The 18,627-nt window shown below is 41.9% G+C and overlaps 3 protein-coding genes across 6 annotated transcripts; all 3 read right to left on the bottom strand.

The window, feature by feature from the left end:
• Positions 1-308: 308 nt before the first annotated feature.
• LOC112278935 (adoMet-dependent rRNA methyltransferase spb1) lies at positions 309-5,135 on the bottom strand. The gene is made up of 10 exons (XM_024512862.3): positions 4,478-5,135; positions 4,157-4,360; positions 3,792-3,838; positions 3,387-3,543; positions 3,070-3,131; positions 2,596-2,881; positions 2,284-2,417; positions 2,050-2,170; positions 1,312-1,926; positions 309-977 (listed from the first exon to the last, which is right to left on the bottom strand). Exons 1-10 carry the CDS (start codon positions 4,955-4,957, stop codon positions 549-551), a joined length of 2,535 nt encoding a protein of 844 aa, XP_024368630.1. The 5' UTR covers positions 4,958-5,135; the 3' UTR covers positions 309-548.
• Positions 5,136-6,497: 1,362 nt separating this feature from the next.
• LOC112274744 (uncharacterized) lies at positions 6,498-9,173 on the bottom strand. 4 transcript variants are annotated; one of them, XM_090248248.1, is made up of 2 exons: positions 9,086-9,173; positions 6,498-7,969 (listed from the first exon to the last, which is right to left on the bottom strand). In XM_090248248.1, exon 2 carries the CDS (start codon positions 7,925-7,927, stop codon positions 6,845-6,847), a length of 1,083 nt encoding a protein of 360 aa, XP_090104374.1. In that variant the 5' UTR covers positions 7,928-7,969; positions 9,086-9,173; the 3' UTR covers positions 6,498-6,844. The 4 variants fall into 4 exon arrangements, with proteins under 4 accessions (XP_090104374.1, XP_024360228.1, XP_024360241.1 ...); XM_024504460.3 differs by lacking the exon at positions 9,086-9,173 and adding an exon at positions 8,243-9,024 and having other exon boundaries at positions 6,498-8,105; XM_024504473.3 differs by lacking the exon at positions 9,086-9,173 and adding an exon at positions 8,243-8,894.
• Positions 9,174-9,629: 456 nt separating this feature from the next.
• LOC112274734 (glycerophosphodiester phosphodiesterase GDPDL3) lies at positions 9,630-16,817 on the bottom strand. The gene is made up of 10 exons (XM_024504450.3): positions 16,389-16,817; positions 14,270-14,569; positions 13,661-13,788; positions 12,968-13,502; positions 12,686-12,727; positions 12,050-12,352; positions 11,292-11,431; positions 10,882-11,100; positions 10,339-10,615; positions 9,630-10,164 (listed from the first exon to the last, which is right to left on the bottom strand). Exons 1-10 carry the CDS (start codon positions 16,492-16,494, stop codon positions 9,875-9,877), a joined length of 2,340 nt encoding a protein of 779 aa, XP_024360218.1. The 5' UTR covers positions 16,495-16,817; the 3' UTR covers positions 9,630-9,874.
• Positions 16,818-18,627: the final 1,810 nt, after the last annotated feature.

The following is an 18,627-nucleotide window of genomic DNA, read 5'->3' on the forward strand; positions in this document are numbered from 1 at the left end:
ACTTGGACTCAACTACTAAGAAAATGGGTAGGCATTGTGTACAGCATAGGGTACTAGATTCGTCTGGAAGCATGAAATAGTTAGAAAATGATAGCCAATGAACCGAGAAACGCAAGAGAGATAGAGAGGACAAGAGGAGATTAGCCAGACCGAACTAGAGTTCAGTTGACAGCAAGACGCAATCAGCATTTGGTATCGCTCGGTTACTTGTCAAGTACCCGAGGAGAGGTAATGGTCATTTCGAACTGGATTGTGTTATTCGTGTGATAAGGAAAACACAACAAGCTCAAAATCAAACTCTGTCGAAGTATCAAACGTGAGCTTAAAATTAAATCTCGGCCATAATTTTGGCGTTACGTTGAAGGAACAGCTCGACCTAATCTAGAACTAAAGAAAATTGAAGTTGAAACATAAAAATTCAATAAGCAGTCAAAAGTAGCTACAGTCACGTACTGAAGACATGCTCCTAAGGCATCTACATTCAACTACACACAAAATTCTCAACCTCCTCACTTTCCTACAATTAGAAGCTCATTCAGGAAGCACCTTCAGCCTTTTTGTGGCTTCCTGCCTTTCCCTCCCCTACTTGGTCCTTTACCTTTGTTGGCTTTTGCTTTGGCACCATTTGCCCCACCACCTCTGCCCTTGAAGCCTTTGCCAGGCTTCCCAGTATTTTTCGCCCGGGAATCCTTCCTCAAACGCCTATCAACAACTATTCTTCCTTTGCCTCCCCTTGCACCTACGCCCTTTTTAGCCACAACCACTTCTGTTTTTCCCCTCTTGGGTGCGGCCAAAGCTTTCTTATACACCCTCTCCATTGATTTCTGCTTCGATTTATTTGATATATCCTCCTGGTCAGCAATTGCAGTTGCCTTCTGGCGGGCTTGTTCCAACTTTTTCAGAACACGCCTCTTCTTTCGGGCCTTGGCTTCAGCTACCTTCTTCACGGGCCGCGCATTGATTTCTCGGAATTGGGCCTGGAAAATGGACACAAATTTAAAATATGAGGTACCATCCAAAAATTAATAAGTGAACGCACACAACTACCACAATTAAAAAAGGATAAACCAAACTCAGTAAAAAGAATAAAAATAATAAAAATAAAATAAAAATAAAATAAAAACTCTAGTGCTCTTTTAAGAACCATGAGTTGTGTTCCAAATTTTCAAATACTTCCAAATTTTTCAAATACTTTAAAGGTAGCCTAGAGATCCAATGCAGGGCATGAAGAAGGCGTGAACAATAAGGATAACCAATAAGCGCCGCGAACTGTAGAGATAAATCAAATAACACAGATTGATCAGTTCGTACCTTCATGGCTTCAACTTCCTCTTTGGTAATAGGCTTCTCAGGTCTATTGTGTTTTTTCTCATCGTCAGCAAACCATCGTGGCATATCTTCGTCATTGAATGTATACCTGTTGTATGCGTCGTCTAAGATTGACTCTCTATTCTTTTTCTTCAGCATTTTCTTGGCATATGCCAGGATTTCTGCTTTGCCATTATCGTCTTCGCTATCTGAGTCACTATCACTAGAGCTATTTCCTTCCTGGGGTGCGATTTCAAAATCCCCTTTTCCTACAGCAGGGGCTAAACTAGCAGCCCCATTGGCAGAATGGTTTGCGGCTGGCAACTCAGAGGCACCTACACCCATATCCTCATCACCATCAGCATCCACCTCTGCATCAGTTTCAGCTTTCCTCTTTTTCCGCATCTTTGCAATAGCCTCTTCATCGTCACTTAGTTCCTCGCCTTCGCCTACACCATCAAAAACATCTTGGCTAAACCATTGCTTGGACAAGTGATCTGTAGAAAGTTTAGGAGCCTCAGCCAATGGGACAACCAACGGATTCGCTTCATCCTCATCTGCATTCTCAATTACATCATCACCATCACTTTCATCGTCTTGACCTGTAACTTCATTATCCTGCAACCCACGTTTATCATGAGTGAAAGGAGGAACTCAAAAGAAAGGAAGCTTTGAAAAGACTCTCAGGTCAAAATGTATGCAGTTCCAATAGTCCAAAAGTATCTGGAGGTCCTTTTATACCTCCCAAAGGTCCCCTGCCTCTCCCAGCTTAGCTCGTCTGCGGCGTTTCGTGCTACCATCCGTAGTAGAGCAGTATTTACTGTATGCGCGTTCAAAATACTGATCCAGCTCTTGATCATACCTGAAACAAAGTTCCCAAGGTTCATGAACTCAAGCTCTACGAGAGGGAACCTTCAAGACTCATGAATGGTGAGCTGTTTTGATCCTTAAAAAACAAACTACATAATTGCTTACCTTTGACGATCTTGTTCAGGATCGAAATCACTATCATCCTCAGCTTGCTGGGGGCCATCATTCAGCATTTCATCGACACTATCATTGTCATCTTCATCATCTTCAACTTCCATTCTGGCCAAATCTTTCTTACCCTGGTATCAAACAATTGCAGAAAAATTTAGTTCATACTCCCAAAATTTCACAGAAGCAAAACTCAACAGATAATATGGGATAAGAAAGAAAAATTAGAGACATCTAAAAAAAAATCAAAATTCCATTACAGACAATATTAGCATTTCTCCAAAAGATATTATAATCAATACACAATACCTTGATGGCTTTGATGTTAAAAAGTTCCGTATCAGCAACACCATCTTCCATCACATCAATTTGCATTCCGGTCGCTGATCGAGCCTTAGCTTTCTCTTTTGCTTTGGCCTTCTTTTTCCGCTCCTTGCGTTTCTGAGATTCCACATACTCCTTGAGCTCTTCCATGGTAGCCAGTTCTTCTTCGTCATCATTATCTTCATCTGATCCTTTCTTTTTCTCATTACTGTCATCCTCCTTATCACTGGCTGGAGTAGGTTCAAGGTTTTTTCGAATTTGCAATCGCCACCTGTCCGAATGAGAAAATAATCAGTGGCTGATATTAAAAGTTATTCCCGCCAAACAGAAATAGCAAAGACTTGCTAGTGCACACACGAGAATTCATAATGTCCTACATCCTGAAGCAGCTCGTGCTACATTATAATCAATTTCAATACAAGGTAAAACGATGGCGTGTACGCCAGAAAAGTTACTCACTTCAGTAACTGCTTGAATTCAGTCTTTCCTAGAACCCGAAGATCCTCGCACAAAATTTTGATCTGTTTGAAACTCCCCTCCCCAAAAAAATCAATTAACAAATCAATGTCGAATGGCAAACACCAATAACACAATCTTGTCGGGTTTTCAACGTCAAACCAGGCACAAATTTCACAATTAGGTTGCTGTGGACAATTTATAGTCAATACCAAGTTCACAATACAGCCATCTTTTTGGAAATACAACCGTGTATCTAAATGAATAAGCTCGCTTTGGGAGTCAACGAAAAATAAAATAAAATAAATACTAAAATATACCTCGTCCGTAGTCAAATCGTGTTCTTTAATAACCTTGCAGTCGGGATCTTTAAAAGACATTGAAGTGATAGAGCCAAGCATGTCCAAAGGCTTCTCGGACCACACAAAGTCTGAAGCTTTGACCTCTTTCCGTAAGACGGTGGTGCCTTCCTCATACCTGGCAAACCTCAAAGTTGAATGATCTGGCATTGTGTAAGATCCGAGAACTATTTCCCAGAACTTCAAATTAAAGCACATAAAGCATGGGGAGACATTAGCAATAGATTAGCCCTGAATTCGCAAAATCCCCAAAAGTGACCGATGTACACAGAATATAGCGTCACGGCGACATAGCCAAAGCTAATCATAGTGACCGGAATAACAAGATATAATTACAACAATAAAGCAAGAGCATATTACACTCACCCCTCTCGGTGACGTTTCTGCTTGCTTGCTTTCATAACGTCAATAACCTATCCACATTACCATTAATACGGTTGATAAGATTCCGCTCATAGTTATTGTCTCAATTCTAGAAAATATACTCAACAAAATTACATCTTGACAGTTCCCGAAAGTCACCAAAAGCTCGTACTCAAAAATAACCACGATGTATAAATGAACCAAGCCCCCCTCCCCGGTTACTGGAATACATTAAACAAAACATACAAACAGGAATGGCAGTTTTCATATCCTCTAATAGTTTAATTACATTTTTGGCTTTATGGAAGAAAAATACGGTTGAATTAGCCGTAATCGAGAATAGTGTACACAGAAGCTGCAACACACACCTTTGGAGCTTCAATTGTCTCTTTGAACAAGTGCTTAGCATCGAGAAGACGGGGATCGATTTTAGCAGGAGCACGATACTTTTGACATATCACGTAAATCTCCGCTGAAGTAGCACGACTGGCAATGGGCTTGGTAACCTCAACCTTCTCAAAAAGCTGCTTGAAAGCAAAAAGCAGCGCATTATAATCCTGTGACCTGAAAATCTGCACTCATCCAACCAATTACGACGCTTGTTAGACATGAAATTCTTAAAATCACCACGACTGTAATTAGAAGACTACTAATAATCACACCAGCAGCAAGAGAATTAGTCCTGATACCTTAGTCACGAAGGTGCCTCCGGGACACAAAACGTCGGTGGCAAGCTTGAGGGAGTCCAACACAAGGGCCGTCTGGGCCGACGACTCGGATGACCAAGCTCCTCCCACGTTGGGCGAGCCATCATGCAGCACAACCTGCACCATGTCATGTTTCTTCTCCTTCAAAACCTTCTTAATGGCCGCCCGACACTGAGGCGTAGTAATATCCTCCTGCAATGTGACACACCCTCGAATCGGCCGAATAGGGACCAAATCGATACCAATTATGAGACTACCAACGGGCATATTCTTGGAACACACTTGCATCCATCCTCCCGGGGCAGCGCAAAGATCGAGCACCGACCTCGCAGAAGACAGGAATTGGAACTTCCTGTCAAGCTGCACTAACTTAAACGAGGCTCGAGACCGAAACCCTTGTTCTTTTGCAAGGTAGTAGAAGCGGTCGAGACGTCCCTTTCCCGTAGTCTTACTTTTCCCCATCGCAGCAGATTTTTCTTGTCAATAAAAAACAGTTTACAATCCTCCCAAACCGATTAACACAACCTCGCCCGGACTGGGACGCAAAGCTTAACCCTAATTGTTCTACGTCCCACGGCTCTCAGTCTCTAAACCCTTGGGGTGGAGAGACGGAAGTTCAGAGCAACGCATTAGGGTTTAAGCTTCAAGACTGCAATGGAGAGGGACTGGCACAGCAGCCCTAAGGGTTCAACGGGCCGGGTCACCCGTTTTGTGGTCCCCACCCCCCCCCTCCCCTCGGGATCGGTTTCTCAGCAGATTCCAACATCCACCTTTGTCGATGAACTCTGTACGTCCACCGTTCGCGGTATTACGATATACAGCGCCCTTTCCCCCTGAAGCGTGTGTCATTCCGTGCTGTAATGGAACTAGTGAATGTTGTATAATAATTAATAGTTGTAGATTAAAACTATTTCGAATAGAGGATAGATTGCGTGTCATAATTGTAATGTATTAAATCTGTAACCAATGTTTTTTTAATACTCTTGCATTTTTATTATTTGTATTGAATGTTTAAAAAAATACTCTAAAACATAGAGGAATATTTTAGATATTTCTAAGATTTTGGAATTTGCTAGCAAAATGTAAAAGGCTCTAAAGAAAATATTACAGTTTTTGAAATGGGTTTTCTTTTAAAAAGCTTAACTCGTCATATCTTTGTACTTGAATATTTCGTGAGAAAGTATAGTCGAAATCTGTTGTGTTAATTAAGTTATAAAATGTAGATATGAAATAGCCATAGATACTTGTAATCCGTTTCTATGTAATTTATCAGACTTTATAGCCATTAAAAATCAATCAGAAGTTTTTTCGAATATGTAAATAAGATTTAAAAGAAATAAACACCGGTATGTCTGATGATCGTGTAAAATTTAAGAATAATATAATATAATAATTGGTGTCATCATTCTAATACGTTTTTACCATTTCATTAATCAATAGACTTTTATAATTTGAAATATTGTACTGTAATGAATGAAATGCTGTGATTTCGTGTTTTTTTTGTTTTTTTTGTTTTTTTGTAGTTCGTTTAATTCTTCTGTACATCGATAAACTACGATGCACACTTTCATTTTAAATCATATAATATAGCAAAATTTACAATAAAATAAGAATTCATACTTTATTTCTACATGCAAAAATGATGAGTAATTTTACATCATATTCTCTCCAAAGGATTTTATTAGACTTTGATTGGTGTCAAATTTTCAACAAACGAACATCCAAAAGTCACGAATACATAGATTAAGCTAAAGTCCAAAACCGAAAACAACATGTAATCAATACATGATAATTCGTTCTGAATTAAATAAAAAATTGCATACTCATTGATATCCAAAACAAGCAACCAACCCCCATAAAAATAAAAATAAAACTTGCACTGAAGCCATGTCATCAGGACACGAAACTGCCACTCCCAGCGTCAACACAATCCTAAACGATCACTTCCACAGAGAGCTTCTGAAGCTTCAACATGAAATTGACTTTAATAGAGAGAAAAAAATGTTAAAAATAAACTCGGTTTCTATGACATTAGATACAATTTCAGACCATGCTCGGTTCAGGAAGCACACTTACCGCTACTCTAAACTACAGATGCTGCAAGAATAACCCAACTCTTAGAACTGAGATGACGAGCTACCTGGGAGACATACAGTGCTAATAAAACACACAGATCTGCATCATTTTTGTACACACATCTTGGATGTGCATGTAGAAGGCAAAACCAGGATAAAGGTTGAAGGTGATGAGAAAGGGTGTGAGGAATCTCACGAATCATAAAAAGGGATTTGAAAAGTAATGGATCTGGAACACTCACAATGAAGTTGATGAGAGAGGGTTGTTGAGGTTTTAGCCGATGTGGGGCAATGAATCTGAGAGATAGCTCTTGAAGCTGAAGCCGCTGGTGTGCCAATTCTTGATGGTGGCGATGACTGCGAGTGTGTAGGCAGTAACGTTCACCAGGGAGCAGATGGCAACAATGAAGATGGAGCAGAATTTGGTGCGAAGAAGACTTGGGATGCGGATGGACTTGCCGAACATGAGGAGCGCAATGATCATCTGCAGGAAGATGCCAATGCCGAAGAAGAAACTGGGTAGGGAATCGAAGACATTATACTGGATGATATACCAGATCGCCACAATGGAAAGGCCGAGGAGAATGGCGAGCACCAGCTCCGTGCAGATGAGGGTCTGGATCTCCACCATGTATTCGTCATGCTCGTTGTATTTGGTGTCCTTGCATGCTTCCAGAACGCCTTCTTCGTGGTCAGAGGAGACGTGGAGGAGCAGTGGGTGGTGGCAGCTGCTGGCGATTGTGTACAAGCCGGCTTTCAATAAGACGATGAAGCTTAGTGCCATGCAAATCCTCTCGATGGGCGTTGCGTTGAGGCTTTGACTAGCGCGGGATATGACCCCGAAAATGTAGCCAAGTGCTTGCGCTGCTGTGACGGCAATGGCGAGGCCACTGTAGCCATGCAGGAAGCGTAGCTGTTCGTACTTGGGCAGCACATTGGCTCTTAGAAGGGCTTCCTTGCCCCGGTCGTTGAGTAGCACCAATGCCTCACTTTCGCGCCGGTTACCGACCTCCAGAGGTGTGAGCAACACGTCGATGCTGTAATTTTGCTCGGTATGCATCACCGGAAATCTTGTGGCAGCGTCTTCACTCATTCCCAACAACACGTCGCATTGTGCAATGATGTTCGCGGAATTACTTTTAGCCACTGTCATCGTAGATCTACCAAGCTTCTTCGTAAGCCTCATACCCACAAAAGCTTTTCCGAGCACTTCGATTAAACTCCAAACGGGCATGATTGGTCCCGCAACGAATACCAGTAGCAGCCGCCACGCGAACTCCGAAGAAGAGGCGAACCCCCAAGCATCGGTAGTCAAACTCAGAAGTGTGACGATCAAACCCCACATGTTGGGCGCCATCTCGCGAGTTTGATGGCATTGGTTGTGATCACATAATCTCACCTGGAAAGCTGCATCATACTGTTTAGCGGAGACTATTTGCACAATACTTACTATCAATGCCACTCTTAGAATCATGTCCGTCTTCAAACGCCTACCCCTTAGAAATTTCGTCGCCACAGTTGCCCCCCTACTTGAACTGTGTCATGCAATGTAGATGTTTCACTTTCTTGATTCGAATGGGGATCAAAATGAGAATCCTGAGTTATAGCACCATATCAACCCACAGAATGCAAGAGTTCCAGGACTACAAAAGATTAATAGACAGCGGCGTACCTGAAACTTCTGAATGCCTCCATCAAGGTGATCGGCAAGAGATTCTTCATCTGGATGCGCAGATATTGAATCTAGTTGGAACTTGGGTGTGAACTTTGAAACTTGGACACGACAATCCACTCACCACAACACTAGGGACGCAGCTTCTAAACCAAAATCCATAAAGCATGCGAAGTAGGAATCTTGCTTGGTGCACAACGCGGAGCATTCCTAAAATTTCTTTCTCAGCATTGGCTCACGTTCAACCTGGGCGTAACCTCCACCATTGTAAACTTTAAAAAAAACTTTGAAGAATTAAGCAACTTTGAATGCGCTTCCCAATGTTGCCCCCAACTGAAAGAGATCACACGAACTATCGACACGTATCGACTACTCAAATGCTCGATCGTCACATTTGTACTCGAAAATACGACCCCAGTGCTACCGCTACATTTTTGAAAAGCACCGCGTACATTTCTTGAAAACAGAGATCTCCCACGAGTGAATGTACTCTAATCACAAAAACCCTTGTCCAAAACTAAAAGGAACTAGGACTGGGGATGGCAGCGGGTATGTTGCAAACAGTGCAAGATGTGCCTCATCACACCCCCAGCTGTGGACTAAGGAACCCAGAGTTGTGCAGGAAATCAACAGTAACCAGGGATTCGACGCTCCCATGTGCAACGCGTCCCGACACTCCGGAACCACCGGCATCTTAAGTCAAGCAACAATCCCTAATCATACACCTCCCAATCGGTTGAACCAGAACTCTGGTGGCGCAGCGTGAAAATGGCAAATTAACAATCGTGAGTCCCAACTGAAAGGTCCATCATAACCGACAAGCTGGATGGCACCGGGACTTACATTAGTTGTCCAGGTAGCCGCCGAGTGGTTTGCGTGGAGACGATTCTCGCCAACTGACGCTACTTCCTCAGCCTATCAGTGTAAATATCCTAGGGCATTCGTAACAGGATTTGAGGTCGGCTGTTAGTACCGAGATCTCCAATGCGTGATACAAACCGTGCAAACTTCACTACGCCAATTTCTACGCTTTGAACGTTGTTCACAAGTGAGAATACAGCATGAGTCAGAGATGACAGCTTCAATGCGAGATGGGACCCAATTCGGAAATCAGTTCATCCCGACAGTACGGTGTTTAACGCAGTGTCCTGTGCAGATGCGATAAAGATATGTTGTACCTCCCAATTTTCGGCTCAGATGGAGTTTGACAGCAAGACTTCTTACTAAGAAACTTGTAATCCAAAAGCCGAGATTGATCAAGCACTTAAATTCGGGAACAAAAAGCGATTCCAAGCGAAACTTATGAGTCTTGAACATGCGACAATCCTGATCACAAGTACATATAACAACAATACAAAGCCATCATAAGCAACAGCTGCACACGAACTAAGAAGAATCGTTGCATTCCATTACTACAGATGGTTACAAACCAACCTCACTCTTGGAGGGAGAAAGGTTTCACATAACTCATCTTAAAAAATTGAAACCAATCTCTGCTATTGTGGACACTGATAATCTGCATATGGCCTACCGTACCATGTGTATCCTGGCCACCTAAGAATAACAATCCTGAACTGTAACATAGTGTTACAAAATAAATTTCAGTAACCAGTCGGAACTTCCATGACGCTATCAATTCAGCAATAGGGTTAAAATGAAGATTAGCACTATGGAAGTGAGAAGATTCAAAGGAAGCTTTGTTGCTGAACTGGGGTTGGACGACGGCGCTGGGGCAATGGAACTGTTCGGAAGAGGGCTTCCCGCGGGAACTAAATATGACACTGGAGGTTCAGCTACAGACAATGCAGGACTTGGCGCTACGGCTGGTGCGCCAGGTACAGGACTCACTGGGAACAAAGGAGACAGATTGGCCGCATAATTTACAGTCTTTTGACCTCCCAGGAGATTCCAGCAGTAGTTATCTGTCAAAACAATCGCGACAATCATAAGAACTACGCATCAAACTGCTACAGTAGGAACAACTAAATTCATCATCCCTCCGAAGTCAGAGAGTACTGAACCTACTGATTCAATATCCTAAGACATATAACTAATCATACACATTAATAGAAACTAAAATTAAAAACAATACTTACTGTAAAGGAAGTTGTACAACGTAGCTGGATGATCTGTGATGAAACCGTCCAAATTATATTCACTAATAAGATAACTTATTTTCAGAATCGGGTCGGCTCTGTAGTCGAATGCGAGGCCGCTGAACTCATTGGCCAGAAAGTGATAGAACACTGTCATGTTGAGAGACTTCGCGGCGCTTACCACGGATGTTTTCTCAAGTAGAAAGGAGGTTTGTGAATCAAAAGGATCGACGAAAGCGCGATCGAGAGTTACGATATCTGCATACTTCTTGATTTCCTGCAGGACAATGCAACAATCCCGACAAAAAGCAATGTGCTTCAGAAGAAATGATGATCATACAGACTCCAATCTATTCCTGAAAGCCTAAAATATTTCCATATCCAATAATTCTAAAACTTCGCCCTATTCACAAAAAAGTTACAGCAATACCAGAGTGCACTAACTCATTTGGGTGCCACGCAACATCACTGTTGCAGACAAGGGAGCTCTAGATTCAGATAGCTTTTGGTTTGAAGCAATGTCAACCAAGTAGAATAGCACACCTGGAGCACCGCTGTCGTGATCGTAACGTCTCCAGTATCAGGTGTTACATACACGCGCTGGACGGAGGGTATCAGAGATTGGAACGCAGCCAAAGCGGAACTGTCTTCTGAAGCTAGGTAGACTTTGTCGCCGACATTTGTGAGATTCGCTGTAGTGAGAGAGGTCACAACCGCACTCACCATATCCAAACTTTTCACAGTGCGCACAAAGTAGGCGTTCTGAGGTACAAAAAACAATCTAGTTATCAGACAGAGGTATGAAGAAGCAACTAGACTTAATGAAACAATTTAATAGCATAAGGTCATCAGGATGACTGTGCATGTAAAAATGCCCAACACAAGCAAATTATGGTAAATGATGACAACAGACGATCACACGCCACCGAAAATTAGGTTAAGAAAGGTATTACCTGAACATTTACGTATACACCAACGCCTGAATTGTTCTTCGCAAAACTCAAGAACTCATCCAAAGTTAATATACCTTCTTTACCATCGAGTGAAGGGTCGCGGGAAACATTAACAACACCAAAAGGACTGTAAATTATAGCTGCATACAATCATAAGGCTACAAAAGTTAGTGCCATCAACATAACCGAACTACTTTCATTGCGATTACTGAAGGGAGAGCGCAAAATCCATCAATGAATGAAGTGTTCCTCTAAGCCCGACAATTATTTTCACTACTCCTTCGCAAGTAATAAGAACGTTATGTAACCTGTGGATGACATTATATTGGAATTGTAAAAAAGGGTTATTTCAAGGTTGTGGAAAAATAAGGGCAATAACAAGGTAACCGCTCCATTCCTGATGAACCTGACGACTTACTAAGATAATTCAGTGTAAGTTACCAATATCTTTCATAAACAAGATGTTAGATGCAAACTAAAAGGTTTGTATTGAAAGAACGTATATTTCTTTATCACAAGACAATATATGAGTGAAATGGTAGAGACGAACGACGAAGCTTTAAGTTTGAATCGATAACATACTTCGATATTTTATACATATACAGCTTATAGAGACAATTGGAAGGACAATGATTGCAATAATGATGAGGTCCCAAAAGTTGCTACACAGATATTCCTAATTATTAGTTGTATTCTTAAACCGAAAGGTAGTTTAGGGATCATGAGGGTAACACAGAACTGGCACGAAAATAATATACCTCTCAAAGTCCTGATTTCTTCCAAGGTGAGATCGAAGGAGAACACTCCTGAACCCATTTCCTGATAAGTTGTAAATTTAGTTTCAAACAAATCTGGGTTGAGGGCAACGTTGGTAGTATTCACTAGGTTCGCACCATCCCGGCATATAGGCACCCCATCTTTAGTAATCTGTACTGAGCACTCGATATAATCAGAGCCGCCTTTAACAGCTGCCACATATGCGGACAAGGTACTACCTGGGTAGTCCCCACTAGCACCGTTCTGTGCTATAATCAATGGATTCCGCACAGGTGTAGGAGCAGCTGCACAAAGGCACATTTTTTGAAGGCATTCAATTTTTAGTTAGACCTTGACGTTTGGCACAATGATTAAGCCAGAAATCAAGTTAATGGTAAGCATGTTACGATTCTCACCGTCGGCATGGAACCATTCACATTAACCTAAATGTTCTCAATTTCTTGCCTTATTATCAATCCGTAATTTAAAACTCAATAATTAGACAGAACACGACTTTAGACAGGCAAACAAAGACATCAAAGGACATGAGCAGAACTAGCACCCGAGAAAAACGCGCTCTAACGTATCTATTATCAACAATCTTGTCAGAATGGCAAAACGCAGAGTAATATGTATACCTCTGATTGTTGAAGGATTATCATAACCATCTGGGTAGCAAACTGCGCCAATAGTAGAGTGTGAGTACGGCCAATCAATTAAACGATGTCAAGCAGATACACTAATTCCAGCTGACAGGAAAAATGTTTCAGTAAACACACGAACCCAGTAAACACATTCAAAATCGAGACATCCGAGTCGAACTTCCCTGCAAAGGTTTAACTAAATAGCGAGAATACTCAGAAGTACGAACACGACGGCACACGATACGTTGCGTTCTATATGACAGAGAGTGTACTCACATATTGCTTCTGCAACAGTGGATGGAAAATCTGATACGATCCCATCCACAGTGAAAGAGTCCCCCACGTAGTTCAAAGATTCAAGAACAGGGTCAAAACTGTTATTGTAGCTGGACGGATATATGTCGTTGGCAAATCCGTACACAAAAACCTCCAGGTTCGCATTGTGTGCATCCTGGACAAGAGTGGTTGGATTTCCGGAATAATAACCGTAGCCGGAAACGGAGCCATTGCTCAATGGGACGGTCGGATAGATGAATTCTTTAGGAACTAGAATTCCTCCAGCAAAAGTGGCAATGTCAGTCAAATTCGTGAGAATTTGTCCGTATGTGCTGTTTGTACTCTCTTCGATGAGGTCAGTGCTCAAAAATTTCAAGACAAGTCGAGTGGCACTTCTGGAGGCAGTAGGTACAAGCAATTTTAAAATACCAACCTCAGTAGCAGACAAATATTGTGGTTTATATTGCTTCAGAAACGTGGTCAGGTAACTAGCAAGGCTGTTCTTTCCAGGATGTTGCTGGTAAAAAGTAGGATACTGCAAACAGTCAACGAGTGGTCAGAGTCACTAATACCGAAGCATCGATCTCTAACTCGTACAATATATTACAAAAGATTAATGTATCGAAATCACAAGCAAATAATTAATTTTATCACGCAGGAAGTGAGAAGATTATATTGCTGGCCACGATGTACCTCCACGTTTAACCAGAGCATAAGTCCAGGAAGTCCTGCCAGAGAAATTCCTGTCGCGGAATCTTCGGGTGTTTGAAGTGCAAATTGTCCATCGAAACCAGGTGTGCGCGCAATGTTAGGCTGAATCGCTGCATGGACGAACGCTAGGTCAGAACACAAGCTGGATATTGGCAGCAGTGTCACGGATGTTTCGAAAGTTATCATTTAATATACATAGAATAAATAAATAAATAAAATTGTTCTCAAACATGTTCACATCATGCACTAGAAAACAATAGTTCAGCTAGGTCCTCGTGGCTACTCTAACATTTAAGTACCATCGATAATGCAGATGCAGTGACATACACAGGGCACAAGAGTTAAAACTGCCATCTATCTCCACTCCAAAATCTTGCAACATTAGTTTACAACCATTTCACAAATGAAACAGGATGCCTCTGTCTACTTAAACCTACCACCTGCAAGAAAAAAAAAAAAAAAAAAACAAAACAAACAAACAAACAAACAAAAACTCTGGCAAGTACAGAACACAAATTAAGCCTCAAAGCACCAGATTATAAGTACCAACATTGACCAGCCAGAGCTAGAGTTTCTAAGTGGAAGCCTTACCCTTGGTTTGGTTAATTTCTGCTAAGGTAAAATCGACTGAAAAATAACCAGTTTGAGAAGCTCCTCGGACCACATAAGTGGTCATCGTCGTTGTATTTGGCATGACGGTTGCTAGAGTAGTTGACGTGGTCAAATTCAAGCCCGTGCGGCATACTGCCAAATTGTCCTTCGTTAACTGCAGGTCACACAATAAAGCCAAAGGAAGAGAAGTACTGTTGATTGCATCACTGTAGGCTTCAAGTGTTTGATCTGGATACAGGCCTGAAGTGCCACCGTTCGCTACTATCAAAGGAGAATTCTCTGCACCACAACATGAGATAGATTTCGTTAAAAGAAGAGGAGAACAGTAACCAGATGAGCACATTACCTGCCTAGTGATGCTAGTTTTCACACGTAACAACAAACTCACCGGTCCTAACTTTCATTTCCACTGATCCTTCACGTCTGAAAAGAATTTCAAAGAAGGCTATCCAGAAATCGTTTAATGTGCGACACACACAGGATTAGACTCTCTGATATTATCACCGTATAAGCCAAAAGTCTATTCAGTTCTTAGATCTCCACTAGTGTATGTTCCGCTCACTTGATTCACACACTCAATTTTTATTCGCATCACGACAGAATCGAAGAGAAATGGATATGAATTCTTCAAACACTGAACCCAGTTATCCACTGCAGATGCAAGTTGAAAACAGACTACTTATCACACCTACTTTTACCAGTCTTACCTTGACGACAGTTTCTTTGAAGCTAAGAATCAACGACGCACAAAAAAACATTTCTACAGTCTAGTCCATCAGAAGAAAGTTTTAACTCCTCGACGCATCACAATTCACAGCTCTCATTATTTTAGCTCATGTAACACCGCGTAACACTATCGGCAGTCAAACTCACGTAATTCAGCACCTTCATTAATTCACGCGTTGGGTCAATCTGTTAGTAAGCAAAACTATGGTTTCCTTTGCATGCATAGCAGTCCCATCCTGTATCATAACCACTACATTTGTTTTCATTCAAAACACGTCAGCGTCTGAAAAAAAGGACGTGCTGAGACCCATACGATGCAAACCTATATGGGAAATATGCTTAATAAGGAATAATGTAGCCGACAGTAAGAATTAAAGAATTTAGGCACATGGTAAACCGAGGAACTTAGCATTAGAATGCTGATCGAGAGGAAGAGCACACTCAGAAGTAACGATCTGCAATTTTGGGTGTGTGCGACAAACCCAATATCTGAAACGCACATACTCGTCAAGATCTTTAAACGTGGAGCTAGAAGAATCAAAATAGCAAATAATACAACTCGGCTAGTTGATGTACCGAACCGCAAACAGAATCTACAACTAATTCATAGAAACGAACAGTTCCTGAATCCAATTCTAAGGGTGAGAGGAAGTGGACAAATCTCAGCGCGGCAGAATTGAGCCTGGATCACTTCTTTCGTTAAACGCAGAGTTAATGAAACCATTCACTACTTATGCATCCAAACATTGGAAGCAATGTGCGCATCCAATTCTCTGGAACAGACAACCAGACACACCAATAGGAACTTGGTACTCTTCTGTCAGAATCTAATTCTGCACAGTGTACAAGACACTAGCGCAATCTGCTCATTTAGCTGCCACAATGTTCTGGACAACAGATTTAGAATGCCGCTATCTGAAAAGAAGAAAAACACATCTCAAAAACACCATTCAACGGATTACCTACACCAACCACGAGTGAATGTAACCTCCCATCTGGTTGTGAGACTTCGCGAGCCACTAGTCATGATCGCAATCCCAGCCAACAGTCTACCGCAAACTGCGCCGCACCAGACGCGCGCGACTGGACTACACTATATCGTTCCTGCATTGCCCCAGTGCTGTGCCTCGCATTGCATTCTAGACTCATCACACAGCCTCGCCCTGCGTCAAACCCGAGCTAACTTCTATACCCCCACGCGCGCCACAGATCGATCACCCCCCACCTTAATACTAACTTTCAATCACCTCTCCCACCGTACTAGAAATTCCAGTCTGCTCCCATTCCGGAATCTCACAAACTCAACTCTACCCTGCACACGAGCCACACTACACCAGCGTGATACACCAAACCGCACTGTGCAATCACTTACGTGAAATCGTTTGCCATCCGACTGAAGCATTGTACGCAACACACGCCGGAAGCGCCACGAGCAGCACCAGCGACAAGATCCTGAGGTCCATCTTCGTGTTTACCATAGAATGCCGTCAAATAAAAATAAAAAGTACTAAACTCGATTTCAAACTGAGAATGCGCCTAAAAACGCTATTTGAGCCCTATCAAACACGGGCCAGTCTACGATGCGAAGAAATGACAAAATGCCGCAGTCGATGTATTAACTCCAAATGCACAAATCCCTAGTCCTCCTCCACCATCTCCGAAGTCCCACTCCTCCTCCTACTCCTCCTCCTCCTCTTCCTCTTCCCCCGAACCCCTTGTTAATGCCTGGCAAGTCGAGAGAGACAAGCGGTGGCATGACAGTGACCATGGCGGAGCGGGGTGCTGCCCTTCAACTAGGTGCGCACCCGCGCAACGCTCCAGTCCCCCTCCTGTTGCGCCCTCAGGTTCGCCCGCCTGCGCCACCCGCGTTCCCGCGCCCCCGCTCTCCACGTTGTCCCGTCCGTCGCTTTCGCCTCGTTCGTGGCTTCCTTCCTCCCACCATCCGTTGCGAGCGGTGATCGGGGTTGCCGTGGCCTGTGAGAACGCCATTAGGAACGCACGCTCCCGCTTCCTGGCGCGTTCACATTGCTACTGTTAAGGTCTCGAATAAAATGAATAGTTCTATATGCCAAGTGCTGTTGATTTCTCATGTTCCTTGTTCGGTTTTCCTTGAGTTTGCCTCTGTTTGCAATTAATTCTTTGTTTGCTTGACCAGGTTCCAACCACACTTGCATTCAGTTAATGATAATAAAAAAAATATTAATATTACTCTGTAACTTCAATAAACTGGTAAAATGACGAGAGAAGACGAATCGATAGAATTTCTAATAAGGTCTTCAAGCAAGCAACACGACTTGTGGGATATGGATGCATGGACTCTGTGAGGTAATATCTCGTTGCCCAATTCTCTGTTTTTATGTCTTTATTACCTTCTGTTTTTTTCTTGTTTCCGAATCAACTGGAAGGGTACTCATATCAAATCAATGAGAACTAAGTTTAGTGCATTGGTTTTCATCCCATGAAAAATGATCATTCATGATATATACATGTTTTTGATGATATTCATGAGTGGCATGGAGGTGTTTATGTCAATAAAAAAAATCGAGTTTCAAACTCCAATGAGATTCTCTTGATAGTTACATACTCACTGCTTCATCCAACAAGGTTTATTGAGAAATACACAAATACTCATTTTTACTGGTGGAGCTGATATCTCACTCTGTTATACCAGAGGATACCATTTTAGAGATTGGGTTGTGAAGTGCATTTAAAGAGGAGTAAAATAATAAGTCAAATTTTTAAAGTCATTTCAAAGTCTACACTAAATGGGTCATCCATTTGAGCAGTGTCTGCAGCACAGGATGGAGTGCTGAATGAAACCCACAAAAAAAGCTGTTGGATTGGGTAGAACCACTCTCCTGATTATGGTAAGAGTTGCTGACTAGGGTTTTGATGAAGTAGGGACCACTGCCATGCTCCAAGGCATATAGCTGGATCGTGGTTGGAGCCAGCAAATTGTTCAACTGAGTAGCAAATGCTTGTGGTGCACTTGTACAACAACTCTTAAACACACGATTTTTTCATTTGCAAAAATAGGCCATTCAACTTTGTTGAACAAAGTGAAGAATCCTCTATTCATGGGAAATGACAAATACTAAACATTGTGAATTTCCTCTGCTCTTTCAATTTTTGTACCACACTTACCTTACAGGTATATCCTACTTAACCCTGAATTATTTGAATAGTTTGAGAGCTTCACCTTCATTCCCAAATGATTCATTTCTGTACAAATTCCATGTCCCCCACCCCATTCCCATCACATCCCTGTTCCCATACCCCAACCCCACTGCCCCACCCCCCCTATCCCCCTCCCCTGCCCACTTGACCTGACCCAACCCCCTTTGTTTTCCCCTCTCCCTTTGGTCATAGCATTGCCAAAAATTAATGACATATGTATGTGTGTTTAAGTATATGTAAATATACAAATTTTAAAATTTAATTAATTTTTTGAAGTTTATTAACTATATTATGATAAATTAAGTGTTTTTTAATTTCTATTTTACTACTTTCTTGCATTAATTAATTTTCAATAATTTAAAAATTACTATTGAGTTTCATTGTGTGTATATATGAATATGCTATGATTTTGAAAAAAAATCACTAAATGATTT

This window comes from Physcomitrium patens, chromosome 2 (assembly GCF_059467195.1).
Source record: "Physcomitrium patens ecotype Gransden chromosome 2, ASM5946719v1, whole genome shotgun sequence".
In the NCBI taxonomy this organism is placed as follows: Eukaryota; Viridiplantae; Streptophyta; class Bryopsida; order Funariales; family Funariaceae; genus Physcomitrium; species Physcomitrium patens.

What these genes read in the sequence shown, in the direction of transcription:
- LOC112278935 (XM_024512862.3), bottom strand. Translation starts at nt 4,957, where the DNA reads ATGGGGAAAAGTAAGACTACGGGAAAGGGACGTCTCGACCGCTTCTAC. An exon ending in GAATTCAAGCAGTTACTGAA is followed by an intron (nt 2,882 to 3,069) that starts GTGAGTAACTTT and finishes TCATTCGGACAG; the next exon opens with GTGGCGATTGCAAATTCGAA. An exon ending in TTAACATCAAAGCCATCAAG is followed by an intron (nt 2,418 to 2,595) that starts GTATTGTGTATT and finishes GTTTGATACCAG; the next exon opens with GGTAAGAAAGATTTGGCCAG.
- LOC112274744 (XM_024504460.3), bottom strand. Translation starts at nt 8,292, where the DNA reads ATGAAGAATCTCTTGCCGATCACCTTGATGGAGGCATTCAGAAGTTTC. An exon ending in GAGGCATTCAGAAGTTTCAG is followed by an intron (nt 8,106 to 8,242) that starts GTACGCCGCTGT and finishes TGCATGACACAG; the next exon opens with TTCAAGTAGGGGGGCAACTG.
- LOC112274734 (XM_024504450.3), bottom strand. Translation starts at nt 16,494, where the DNA reads ATGGTAAACACGAAGATGGACCTCAGGATCTTGTCGCTGGTGCTGCTC. An exon ending in TGCTCTGGTTAAACGTGGAG is followed by an intron (nt 13,503 to 13,660) that starts GTACATCGTGGC and finishes GACTGTTTGCAG; the next exon opens with TATCCTACTTTTTACCAGCA. An exon ending in CACTGTTGCAGAAGCAATAT is followed by an intron (nt 12,728 to 12,967) that starts GTGAGTACACTC and finishes CTATTGGCGCAG; the next exon opens with TTTGCTACCCAGATGGTTAT.